The sequence below is a fragment of the Nannospalax galili genome, unplaced genomic scaffold, assembly GCF_000622305.1.
Source record: "Nannospalax galili isolate Female #2095 unplaced genomic scaffold, S.galili_v1.0 scaffold377, whole genome shotgun sequence".
Taxonomy (NCBI): Eukaryota; Metazoa; Chordata; class Mammalia; order Rodentia; family Spalacidae; genus Nannospalax; species Nannospalax galili.
In genome coordinates this window covers 3,251,099-3,264,406 of record NW_008341187.1, presented here as the reverse complement: position 1 = coordinate 3,264,406, position 13,308 = coordinate 3,251,099, and the positions used below count along the sequence as shown (strand labels likewise).

Sequence of the window (13,308 nt, the reverse complement as noted above, 5' to 3'; positions counted from 1 at the left end):
ACCCCATCCGGACCCCCCCCCAGCCACCAGCTGGTACCCACAGCTTGCCAGGCCTCCCTGAGAGGTTAGGGAGGGGACCCCAGTTCAGCTGGCTGCAGACCCCAGCTTTGCACCTGCCTGCTCTGGATTTTACAAAAGAGACTCGGGCTCAGAATTCAAAGCCCTAAGTGATGGAAAAATCAGAGGTAAAGTAATAACAAGCAACAAAACCCTGTCTCAAAAAGGCCAAAAAAAAAAAGGGTTAGAATGAGAAAATAAGAATGTGAGGTAAATAAAACTTTTATGAACTTTCTGATTTCATAAAATTTTAATTAACATATCTCCATTTTTAAAAGAAAATTCCTGGCTATTAAATATTAAATACATTTTTAAAACAAAGTCACATTGTAAATGTCATAAGATTTAAACAGAAATCCTAGTCCTGGATTCAGTTGTGGACACTTAAAGAAAATAAGCTGAAAAAGAATCAGAGATGCAAAAAATAATTTCACTGCATTAAGGTTTTCATGTAATGAATATTTCATGTGTCTCTCCCATAGGACTGTTAGCTTCTGAGACAGAGCCGGTACCCTTTATATCTATCTTCTGGGGAGAAAAAGGCACTTAAAAAAATACCCAGACAGTGAATGATGGAGTGGCACTAGTCCCAAGTCACCTCATCATGATATCCAGAACAGAAAGCACAAAATGTTTTAAAGAGGGTTCAGATGTTCAGTCTCATAGTGTGTCCTTCTGATAAAGTATTAGGAAGAGAGGGAGAGGGATATGTTCTAGATTCCTTTCTGTTGCTTTAATAAAACACTCTGACAAAAGCAACTAAGGGGAGGAAAGGATTTCTTTGGTTGAAATTTCCAGGTCATAGACCATCACTGAGGGAAGTCAGGGCAGGACGCAAACAGGAGGTTGAAGCTGAACCCTAGGAGGAACGCTGCTTGCTGGTTCACCCACAGGTTGTGCCTCACCCAGGGCCACCTGCCCAAGGAATGGTGCCACCCACAGTGGGCTGGGTCCTCCTACATCAATTAACAATCAAGACAATCTCCCACAGACATACCCACAGGCCATGATCTAGGCAAACCCTCAGTTGACACACCCTTCTCAGATCACCTAGACTGTGTCAAGTTGACAATTAAAGCTAACTAGAATAGGATAGAACCTTCTAATAGAAAAAAATAAAACAATCAGGAAAAGAACAAGGGAGAGCAAGAGAAATGGAGAGGTGGCATAGCCACAGAAGGAGAAGCAACAAGGCAGAGTGAGGGCCAGACAGACAGTGACGGGAAATACAGAAAATGTCAAATGGAAATGAAAGGAGGGCATGGAATATACACAAACATGACAGACTACAGTCACTTCCTATGTAGCTTTACAAATGAATGTCTGCAATCTGCAGTTCACCAGCTACTTAAACTTCTCATTACTCGTTGTGGAAATGTGAACTAACCAGTTAATCACTGTTTGGTTTGGATGCTTCTTTTTCATTATTTTTACGAATCATAGCAGCAGAGAAGAGCCCAAATGTGCCTCAGGTGCGGTGCATTTAGCCAGGAAGATCCTGCCATTTCACTCTATTCTAAGAGTGTCTCCCTGCCTACATACAAGGCAATCCTTTCAGAGTGAAAAGCACATTTACTGCCATGTAAATACAGCTGCATTGTTAAACTGGAGCACTGTACAATTCATAACACAATATAGCATGGTACATAATCAAAATGATATTCCTATATTCAGATTATGTATTTTTAAATAGAGAATAATATCAGAAAAACTCACAAAAGGTCATTTTGAAAGTTGATGCTCTGATTTCTAAATCCAGTTCTATAATCAAGTACATGATTTTCAATTTTATTATACCATGATATCCTACCATTTCCTCTTCCTTCCTTTCATTAGCAATATTTGATTTGATTATCCTGAATTAACAGAAGGCTCTGGAAACCTCATCAACTGCAAACAGCCATTATTCTTTTTGAGGACCATTGATCAATGCAAGTAATCACTGCTTAGTCAGAATGCTCCCCTCACATTCACTGCATCCCTGGCTTTGTTTCCTTGGAAAGATGGAAAGTACTCAGAACTTGTTTCTATTGCTGCCTAAGCCTTAAAATCTGGCCAGTACCAGTATGCAGAATTTTTGTGTCCATTATTTTTGTCTGGATTTATGTTTTGTTCAGAAGTTGATAGTGAAACGCTTTGTATAAGAGGCTCTATATCCTGAGGATAAATGAGTTAAGAGAGAGGAAAAGAAGGATCTGGGAGGAGCAGGCACACTGCTTGCCAGCTATTCGGACTCCAGAGAGGATCAAAGCAGCACTGGATCCCACTCTGCTCTGTAACATGAGGGACACTGTACAAGGCTCTTCATCTCTCAGCCAAGGGTTGTAATTATTACTGTGATTTAACTTGCCCAATGCAATCCTTATACAAAATCTGATCAGTACTCCCTGACTTCAGGAATCTGGATTCCAGGGTCCTGCTCCAACTCCCTGTTGCATACATGTGATCTAGGCAGAAAACATGTTTACCATTCAGTTGAGGGTCTTAAAATAAACACTATCAGTGTTTGTGTTTGTATGCACATGTGCACATATATATGTATATGGAAATCTGTGTATTGATAAGCCCAATATTTTTCAGTGATATTTGTACATGTCGACTAATTAAGCTAATATTTTCATCACCATTGATTCATTCATCAAGAACAGGAAGTCTACATCACATTCAAGTAGAAAAACTTTAAAGGATGAGAAAACAAGGATGAGAAAGTTACAATTTATTAAAACACAAAAATAAATATCTCACTTTTCAAAAAAATGATCTGTGAACAGAAAAGTCATAATAAAGCCTTTATGGTATATAGTCATGGGCAGCAAGTATCATTATAAGAAAATAATATATGCATTTTTACCATTTTTAATTGAGTACCATTGGTTTGATAATCCTTCCATTCTGTTCAACCAGAAGAGATTATAATGAAGAAATCAATTAATTTAAGCCAATTTAAGTGGGTATTTTCAATAATTGGCAAAATGACCTAAATATTTCAATCCTCAAAACAAGATCAAATCATGCCTTGATGTACCCTAACATCAGATGGACCTAACAGCAGATGGACCAAGCTTCCTGAAGTGGAACTTCCATAATCAATACAACACATTTATCCCTAAAAAGTAGGATATAAAATTCCCAACACACCAAGATGCCATGCATGTTACTTAGGCTTCTTTATGATCTGGCTAGAGTTACATAGAAAACTATAGAAAAAGGGCTATCTTAGCTTGGTAAAAATATTCAGTCTGCCTCTGTATTCATTTAATATGAGAGAATAACTCTCATAACTCTTTCCCAGTTGTCACAGACACTGTGATGTTGGAATTGCAACAGTCTTATAAAATTAAAATTCATGAGGCAATGCATTTACATGCCATTAGTCACACAATCTACATATCTCATTCACACCTAAAAATTCTCTTCTCACACCCATCCTAAGACCTTGCTTCCTATTTCATTGAGAAAGGAGAAGCAATCAAAACCTGAACTTTCACATGCCCTCACTACCTCTTTAACCTACTGCATCTAAGCCCAAACTCTCCACCTTCCTCCCAAGGCCACGGAGGAACCCTTTGTTCTCCTGAATTCCTCCCTCCCTCCCTCCCTCCCCCTCTCCCTCTCCCTCTCCCTCCTTTCTTCCCTCAGTTGTCATTTTATGTCCTTTCCCTTACTTATATACCCGCATCTCACACTTTTTAGTAAAAGTTTATAGGTTACAGTAACAAGGCCACATTTTACCCACACAATGTCTTATGAATCTGATTTCCTTACTTTATACAATAAAAGACTCTTTCACTATTATACATATGGACACAACCTGAGATCTGTCAATCAATCATTCAGTCTTCTTTCAATCTCCTTTTGTTCATCAGTGATTAAGACATTTCACAGTAACATTAAAAAAAATCATAATTTAAATAACAATGCTGTTGATAATGTACAAGGCAGCACAGAAACCTTTACACTTGTACTGGTTCCACAACAGCATTATCAGCAAAAACTAATTTCTTCACACACTTTAGTAGACAGGAAACTTCAAATAAAATAAGAATTAAAGGGATATGTTTGAATTTAGGCCTTTTTATCATCAGGATACTAACAGCTATTACTAATATATTTGCTTTCATATGATGTTGAAAATAAATGATCCCAATAGAACTATATGTGTAATATAAACAGATTTTTACTTAAATATTTTAAAACTTCACATAAAATATAGTCTGTAACTCCAGTTCCAGGGGATCCGACAGCTTCTTCTGGCCTCCGCAGGCATTGCATGACATGGGTGCACTTACCTACATGCAAGCAATACACTCATACACATAAAATAATAAATAAATATTTTAAAATATATAGTGTCAAATCTAAGGAAGAAAAGGACACTTGTCAATAATTGGCCATAGAAAATATGAACAGCATTATACATAGATAGGAAAAAGAAACTCTCAAAGAAATCTCAAACATCCAGCGAGAACGCAATCGAAATCATTGCCCTATCAGAAGAACTCAACAGATGAGAAGAGCATGCTCTTTGCCTTCCCTCCAAGTATAGGCTGTAATCTCAGTTTCAAGGTTTAAAGGAATTTCCAATCATCCAATTGAAATTGGTTTCCTCCTTTGGCCAATAGTGGCTTGCTTTTGATCTACAGAATTAGGACAGTGAAATTAGCTACTGTTGCATGCAGAAGAATGAGGCTAATTTCTACTTTTTCCAAAAGGGAACTCTTACTAAAGTCTGATTATAAATATGAGTAATGTAAAAAATAGCATTATGTAAGAAGCATTTTCACACTAAAGGGAATCACACACTGGCCATGAAATATGTATTTCTAAATATGATTTCTATATAATATTAGTGAACATGTTTCTGGGGCTACATAAATGAAGAAAATTCTCACTTGGATGAAACATTTGGTCCCTGGGTCACAAACCCATGAAGCTTATATGAAGCATAGCTTCAGGTCAACATGAATGTGGGAAATGCCACCTAAGCCTTGGCTCTTAATCAACATTGACCTTTGATCGTTTCCAGAACTGCCTTTAGGAGTCATCTAGGCCAACCAGCTCACTTGCAAACTGGAAAACTAAAACTTCTAGAACTATTATCAGATTGCCCCAAGGTTACCCAGGAGAAAATAAGATACCTAGAACTAGTACCCACATTGATCCTTACTCCCTACAAAGCAATTGATCTCACCATTTGAAAAGTATTCCAGATAAAACAGTATTTTCAAATCTACATAGTTACTGTGGTATGCTCTTTAAAATAATTTTGAGTTTTGAGAAGTACTATACATCTTTTTTATTAACCAAAAGGGCTATAAAGTATAGGCATGCTTTTACAATACATTTTCTAAATTGTAACATTTTTAAGATTCTAAAGTGTTATGTTCATCAAGTCTAATTTATGTCTCTTGAAGTCTGTTCAATTGGCAATAAACCTTTTCAAGAAACAGAAAATATAGTCCTTTACCACTAATGTCTCATTAAATTAGTTATCATGTGTCTTTAATGCAAATTAATTCTTTTGCCTGAAAAAAGTTCTGTTGAAGAGGGGAGTGTAGTTTCCTATTATATATAGCCTGAATATGGAAGTATGTGCCACCATTGTTATGTACCACCACAAGTTCACATGAGCAAGCTTCCAGTGGCATGAAAGCCTCTGTTTCCCTGTGTTCATAAACCAACCCGGGCTCTTAAAAATCTTTCCGCCCCTCTTCTGCAATGGTCCCTGAGCCACAGGTGGTGAGGTTTAATATAGGAATTCCATCCAGAGACACACACTCTGCAGTCTCTTATTCTCTAAAACTTAGCCAACTGTGGCCAACTGTGTGCATCTCATTCTGTTGTATAAGGAAGCTTCACCGCTGAGAGCTGAGGGCTGTACTAGTTTTCTCTCCCCACCCCTGTCCTGCCATGTTCTATAAGCCTTAGGTGTAGAGGTTCCACTGTAGATATGTCACCTAGGACTGGGCATCTCTCAGATGTATATTTTCAAGAACAGAGACCTTTTTTTTCAGTCTTTTTGAGACAGGGTCTGACTTTTAATAGTCCAGTTCTTACTGAGTGAATGAATCTGACACATACCCTATTATGTGTCATTTTAGATATCTGTATTGTTAGAAGGCTAATCAGATAATGAATGTTGACAATTCAATTTCAATATCATTTATCCTATCCACAAAAGAATTCCAGGCATAACACTCTGCCCACACCTGCCCATAGTCAAGCTAAATGGAGATAGTTCACATTTGTACACTCTTAGGTGGGTTTTAATGTGCCCATTACCACATATACTCAAGTATATTATGACATATCATGTCTATTCTTTCCATGGCTAAGGTAAATTTACATATTATGCTCAGAGAAACATGGGAAACAAAACAAATAACTGTTTTCAAATTAATAATGAAATGCATAAATGTCTTTTCTTTTCAACTAAATGCATATTTCTACCTTGTCCAATTTCAAGTGAAAGTACATTGTGTCTGGAATTATTTAGACTAATTAAACTAAAGTGTCTTTTTAAAAATATTTTATTATTTTCATTTTATGTGTATGAGTGGGTTGGCTGCATGTATGTGAGTGTACCTGTGTTGTGCAGTGCCGCAAAGGTCAGAAGAGGGCTTTGGATTCCCCTGGAACTGGAGTTAAGAATGGTTTTTGGACCCGGGTTCGTTTTAAAAACACTGCTTCTTCACTTGAAACTGCTACCTTTGTTGGACCGATTACAATAATACTCAAATACTGTTACATAATAACCACATGGAGATGTTGGAAAATAAAGATCCTCAGGACTTGAAGGAATCTACACACACACACACACGCACACACACACGTTTTTATATATTATTGCACTCTCTCTCTCAATGTGTGTGTGTGTGTGTGTGTGCATGTATGCTGATCACGGCCCATTTATAAAGGTCAGAGGACAACTTATAAGAGTCAGTTCTCTTCTTCCAATATGGGGACCCCAGGGAATGAACTCGGGTTGTCAGGTTTAGCCTTTACTCTCTGAGCTATCTTGCTTAGTCCTCAATTATTATTATTTTTTTTGGGGGGGGTCTTTTTGAGACAGAGTCTCCCTGTAGCCCCAGCTGTCCTGGAACTTACTATGTAGACCAGGCTGGCCTTGAACTCACATAGACCCCCCGCCTGCCTCTGCCTCCTGAGTGCTGGGATTAAAGGCGTGAGCCACCACACCTGGCTCAAATCTGTATTTTAAAAAATCATCCCACCAATATACCTCCAGTTAGGTGCTTTTGACACTGAACCATGAGAGGCATTAGAGAATAACAGGGCTTCTAAAATCTAAAACTATGGCACCAGGCCTACCACAGAAATTGTCTCTAAGTTCTAATCTATTTGCACAAAAGAGGGATTAACAAGGAATAACTGTAAAATCTAAAATGGATTAAGTCTGAAACGTGATCCCATTCATATGTGTGTATAGTTATATGAGTGCACATACACACACACTATAATACTTGTGCTACATCCACATGGCAAATGTATAGATACAGTTTCTACTCAGCAGCCCGTGGAAATTTCTCTAAAACAAACCACATACTGGGGCACAAAACAAACCAACAAATACAAAAAGAAAATGGAAATAATTTCATGTAGTCTATCAAACTGCAATGCAATAAAGCTTAAAAACAAGAGCAAAAGAAGCTCTAGTAACTACATGGACTCATGGAGATTGAACAACACACTCCCGAATACTAAAAGGGTCAAAAAAAAAATGAAGAAATAAAAGTGTTTCTGAAACTAACTAAATGAAAATGGTGATGCAACAAAACAAAACCTCTGGGACACATTCAAAGCACTCCTAAGAGGTAAGTTTACAGCTACAAGCACCTCCACTGAAAAATCAAGAAGCATAAATAAATGATTTAATGTACAATTCAAAAATCTGGAAAAGCTAGGAGTAGTGGCACATGCCTTTAATACTAGCACTCAGGAGGGAGAGGCAGGAAGATTTCTATGAGATCTAGGCCAGTGTGGTCTACATAGTGAGTTCTAGGCCAAATGGGACTCCTTGGTCAGGGTAGTCCAAGAGACTCCCAAAATTAAACAGGCTCTTGCTACAGCCCTTGATTACCTCCCAGAACTTGAAGGTAAGACACTAACGCTGAAAATAGGACATAATCCAGACACAGGACTTGGAGCAATCAAGCTGGAACTGACCCGGAAGCCTCCTCACTGAAGACTAGCTCTCATAGTATCAAAGGATACTATACAAGCTGCCAAGGGAGAAAATCAATCAATGGTCTTACCTAGCCATAAAGCCTAATAGACACAACAATTACTGAGCCAGCAAACTATCTCTATTGGTGTAATAGTGGCACTTTAAAATTTTTTTATTTATCTTTATTTTATGTGTATCAGTGTATTGCCTACATGTATGTAGGTGCATCCATGTCATGCAATGCACGCAGGTGTCAGAAGAAGGCATCAGAGAAGTGTATTGCCTACATGTATGTAGGTGCATCCATGTCATGCAATGCACGCAGATGTCAGAAGAAGGCATCAGAGACCCTGGAACTGGAGTTACAGACAGCTGTTAGCCACCATGTGGGTGCTGGGAATCAAACCCAGGTCCTCTGCAAGAGCAGCCAGTGTTCTTAACCACTGAGCCATCTCCCATCCCCATAGTGGCACTTTTATTTTGGGGGTAAACAACAGCTATCTAATTGGACTTAGGGACTGCTCAATGGGAGGGAACTCATGTGTGGTACTGTAAACACAGCCAAATACACATGGCTGGAGAGGTCATAGATCCTACTTTTGTCACATACTTAGACCAATGTAATTTCTTACTGTAATCTAAATACGTATACTTATACTTATAGACAAATGTATCTCTCACCACTCATCAAAGATGCTTCTTTTCACAACAGATGGAGACTATTACAGAGTTCTACAACTGGTCAAATGAAGAGAATAAGTGTCTGTGAGACGCACAGCCCTAAGTGACACATCTATAATGCAACATCTACACCTAAGGATCAGGGAACACAGTAGAACAGGAGGCAGAAAGAATATCAATGCAACCCTCATCAGTGAAGCTTCTTTATAAACAAATGGTAATTAACCCAGAAAGCCACAAGTGGTCAAAGTACAGGAAATAATGCTTGTCCCTGGGTAGGGCACCTATGTCAAACCTCTGCCACCCAGGGCTCAGAGTCCATTTTGGAAGAAGGAGCAGAAAGACTGTAAGAATCGGAGATGGTGGACGACTACAAGAAAACAGAGTTGCCCAGGTAACTGGGAACTTGCTCATATGTGCTTACAGCAATGGTGACAGACGCACAAGACCCATGCAAACTCATCAGACGAAAAGCCAGCAGAGAAGCGGAAAATGAGTGCCCAACCTTAGCTAAGAAACTGGTGGCAACCCATGACTACTGGGAGAGGGAGAGTTTGTTTTCTTCAAGGGGGTGACACTAGAAAAACTGACCAACATATATGACGGTATGCATGGATTCTGATTGGGGTGGGGACTGCAGGGGATACAGATGGGGAGGGGTTCTAAATATGAGCAAGATGCATTCTATAAATGTTTCAAAAATTCAATAAACAAATAAATAAAGATTCATAAATATACCCATTCATAAACTAGAATAACCTGAGATGACAAAGACAAATCACAATATATAAGAATAAAATCACTAAAATTAAGAAAATATATTCTGTAGTTTAATTGGAAAAAATTGAAGAAAGGGCTGGTGCTATGGCTCAGCAATGAAGAGCCCTGACTGGTCTTGCAGAGGACCCAGGTTCAGTGCCCAGCACCCAATAAATAGCTAGCATCCTTCCATAACTCAATTACCAGGGAACTAATGCCTCTTCTGACCTCCATGGGCATTGGACACATATGGTTTACTGACATATATACATGCAAAACATTCATACAAGTAAAACAAAATAAAAAATTGAAGAAGTGTCTAGAAATATAAAGCAATAAAACCAGGGCTGGAGAGATGGCTCAGTGGTTAAGAACACTTGCTGTTTTTCCAGAGAACCCGGGTTCAATTCCCAGCACCCACAAAGCACCTAACAACCATCATAACTCTAGTTCCAGGATATCTGACATCCTCTTCTGGCATCTGCAGAGCAATGCACACACACATGGAGCACTTACATACAGGTAGACAAAGCACCCATACACATAAAATAATAAATAATAAAGCAACAAAACCAAGTGAAAAATATAAAATTTGAGATGAATATAAATCCAACGGGTCCAACATGCCTATGAAATATCTTAAGACAATGATCAAAGGCAACAAGGGAAATGAAATATCATAGAAGAAAGTCTGTAGAGCCCAAGTCATGACTTTTCCAGGAAGGGCTGAGTGAATGTTCTTCAAGACAAATGAGAAACAAGCAGGACACATCCTCACGACAGGTTGGAATGTTTCCAGTGCGCTGCTTCTCATTCTCCTCTGTGGATCTCCTGCTTGTCCTTGACTTCTAAGTTGTGTGGACCCAGTGCTTGTTTGTCCTCTAATTCACTCATGTGCCACATGATCTCATCTAGACTTATCACTCTGAATGTCATCTCTGGACTGAAAACACCTAGCTTATTATCACCATTTCCAAATTTCCCCCAAATTTCTGTGCATAAAATTTGTATCTGTTTTGTTGTCTAAGAAGCATTTCAAAGACATGAATTAAACACAATTTTATCTCAACCTTTACTCAACACTGCTCCTGTCCCACTCTTCCTCATCTCAGAAAATAGAGATGCCATTAATTTTGTTGCTCAGGCCATTTTAAAAAGCCATGTTCAACTCCTGTCTTTTTCTGCATAAAGTCCAGCAAGACTAGCCTGAAACAAGAATTTGTCCTCAAAAAGAATTCTAATTCCCTCATACTTCAAAGAAGTTGCAGCTTTTTTCTCTCTCTTCTACCTCTTAAGGCCTGTTTGTATTGATTATAACTCTTATCCAAAACAATTTATTTTTAAGAACATATGAATGCATGTTTTCCCTATGGGATAAGCATTGCATGTTCTGCAGAAAATAATGCATAATGTTTGGAGGTTGTTTTTAAAATTTAAACCATTAAAACATGAAAGACAGATTTACTAAATTAATATACACCATGAAAATGTAAATGTAATGAAAAATGCCAATAGAAGTAGATTTGGAGAAAATAAAGGCTCAGAAAACAAATCTGCTCTTACAAAGTAGGAAATCACAAGACATGGCCAAATGATAAAGCAAACACTCACATCCAATCTAGTTTTATGTCTTACTTTCACACTCTTATTTGAGTAAGTTTTTACAAAAAGACCACAAACGGTTGTTTGACTGTTGTTCTGTACTATAAAATACACAAAAAGTGGCCTGGACTATATCAGTGAAGTTTTTATATTTAATCCACTGAATCGGTACAGATTGGTTAACTACTATTCTGTCAAAATATGCTCATAGCAGCACATACATCTAAAACAGAATTCTATAGAAAAAAATCTTTTACAAGAACCAGAAGAGTTCACACGTCGATCACTGCAATGTATCTGCTCAAAGTACTGCAGGTGTACTGTCCCTTCCACAGAGAGACATTGCAGTTTTGAAGTCAGTATTTCCATTGTCCTAACGCTACCTTTTGTCCTACTTTGAAGCTTATAAACATGGCGCTATTTTTACCTTGAATAATGCATGGCTTGGTGGCCGGCAATATTAAAATAGAAGTCTGTTGTGTGCTTCATTTCATTAGTGTGCCCAGTGGCCTCAATCCAGTGTCCTATTGGGAGACAATAAACACCATCCACCACATTGTTTGCATTATAAGTACAGCAGCGGTCATGGTGCGGCCCATTTCCTAGAACAAGAAGAGACAAACAGAGCAATTAAGTAGTGTTCTGATTAAACAATCTTTAAGTGGCTGAAAAAAATTAAAAGTAAGATAAAAATAAAGAGAAAGCTGCTTAATCCACAGACAAAATAGACTACAGTGGGAAAGCAGAGGCATTTGTAAAGAGTTACCTATGAACAGCTCAGGTCTGAGTTCCCATTACATATGTGAGTCTTAATAAAAAACTGCTTATTAACTCTCTGAGACCTTCATGGAGCACCACAGTACCCTGGGAGCCAGCTGTGAATCATTTCACTTCCAAATAATCAGTTGGGAAAGGGTTAAAAGCCATTGATGTCCTTGCATCACATAATTTATATTTCTAGCATTTACAGTTCATGTCAGTAATAAAGCATCTTTTTACTGGCAAAAATAGCAAATACATAAATATAAATACATTAACAAATAATGCAACAAATAATCATAGCCGATCTAATTCCCAGGTAAAACATAGATTATTATTACTTACAGATAAGGAAACTAAGTCTCACAGAGGTTAATTAGCTCACCTAAGGTCACTGAACTACTAAGCTTGGTGTGATTAGTAACCCAACTCCATGGATCGCCGCCTTTTTAGGCACCTGATATCTTCCCTCTACTCTGCCTACCTCATATGCACAAAAGACACACTATCTTCCTTCCCAGCGCCACAGAGCAAAGAAGAGACAGAAAAACATGTTTCTAAAAACATCATTTGCCTACTCTGCACTTTTACCCAGTAACAACAACACTAGCTGCTATGCTCTGAAGCCTTGGGCCACCCGCAAATTACCATGTTGAACCTCCTCTACCCCTTCTATCATGTGAGGACACAGCAAGCAGATACCATCTTTGAGCCAGAAAGTGAGGCTTCATCAGATGCTGAGTATGCCCTGAGCTTGGTCTCCCCTGCCTTCAGAACTATAAGAAACAAATCTCTGATCTTTTAAGCCTCTCAGACTATGGCACTTTGTTATAGCAGGTCAAATAAGACATTGGAGTCATTATTTCTGTGAAAAGTATAATTCATGTATTGTTATCATTAGCTCTTACATGTTCATTCCATCTCAAAGTATTCATTTCTTTATCCCACCGAATTACCATATATTATTTTAAAATATATAAGCAAAATAAATATGGTTTAGAGAAATAAATATTTGTTATGCATGTGAAATTTGAAAAATTTTCTACTTTCTCTGTCTTAAAAATGTTTAACAAAGGAGCTGGAGAGATGGCTCACTGGTTATGAGCACTGGCTGTTCTTGCAGAGGACTCAGATTCGGTTCCCAGCACCCACATGGTGGCTAACAACCATCTGTAACTCCAGTTCCAGAGGATCTGATGCCCTCTTCTGACTTCAGAGGGCACTGCATGACATGGGTGCTGCAGGCAATGCACAATATGGGGGCG

General features: G+C 38.3%; 1 protein-coding gene across 1 annotated transcript in view; it reads right to left on the bottom strand.

Annotated features, from left to right (window-relative positions):
- Positions 1-13,308, bottom strand: part of Epm2a (EPM2A glucan phosphatase, laforin) — a 119,801-nt gene that overhangs the window by 53,614 nt on the left and 52,879 nt on the right. The window contains 1 exon segment of the mRNA XM_029565180.1: positions 11,712-11,886. Coding sequence (XP_029421040.1) covers positions 11,712-11,886 — 175 coding nt within the window.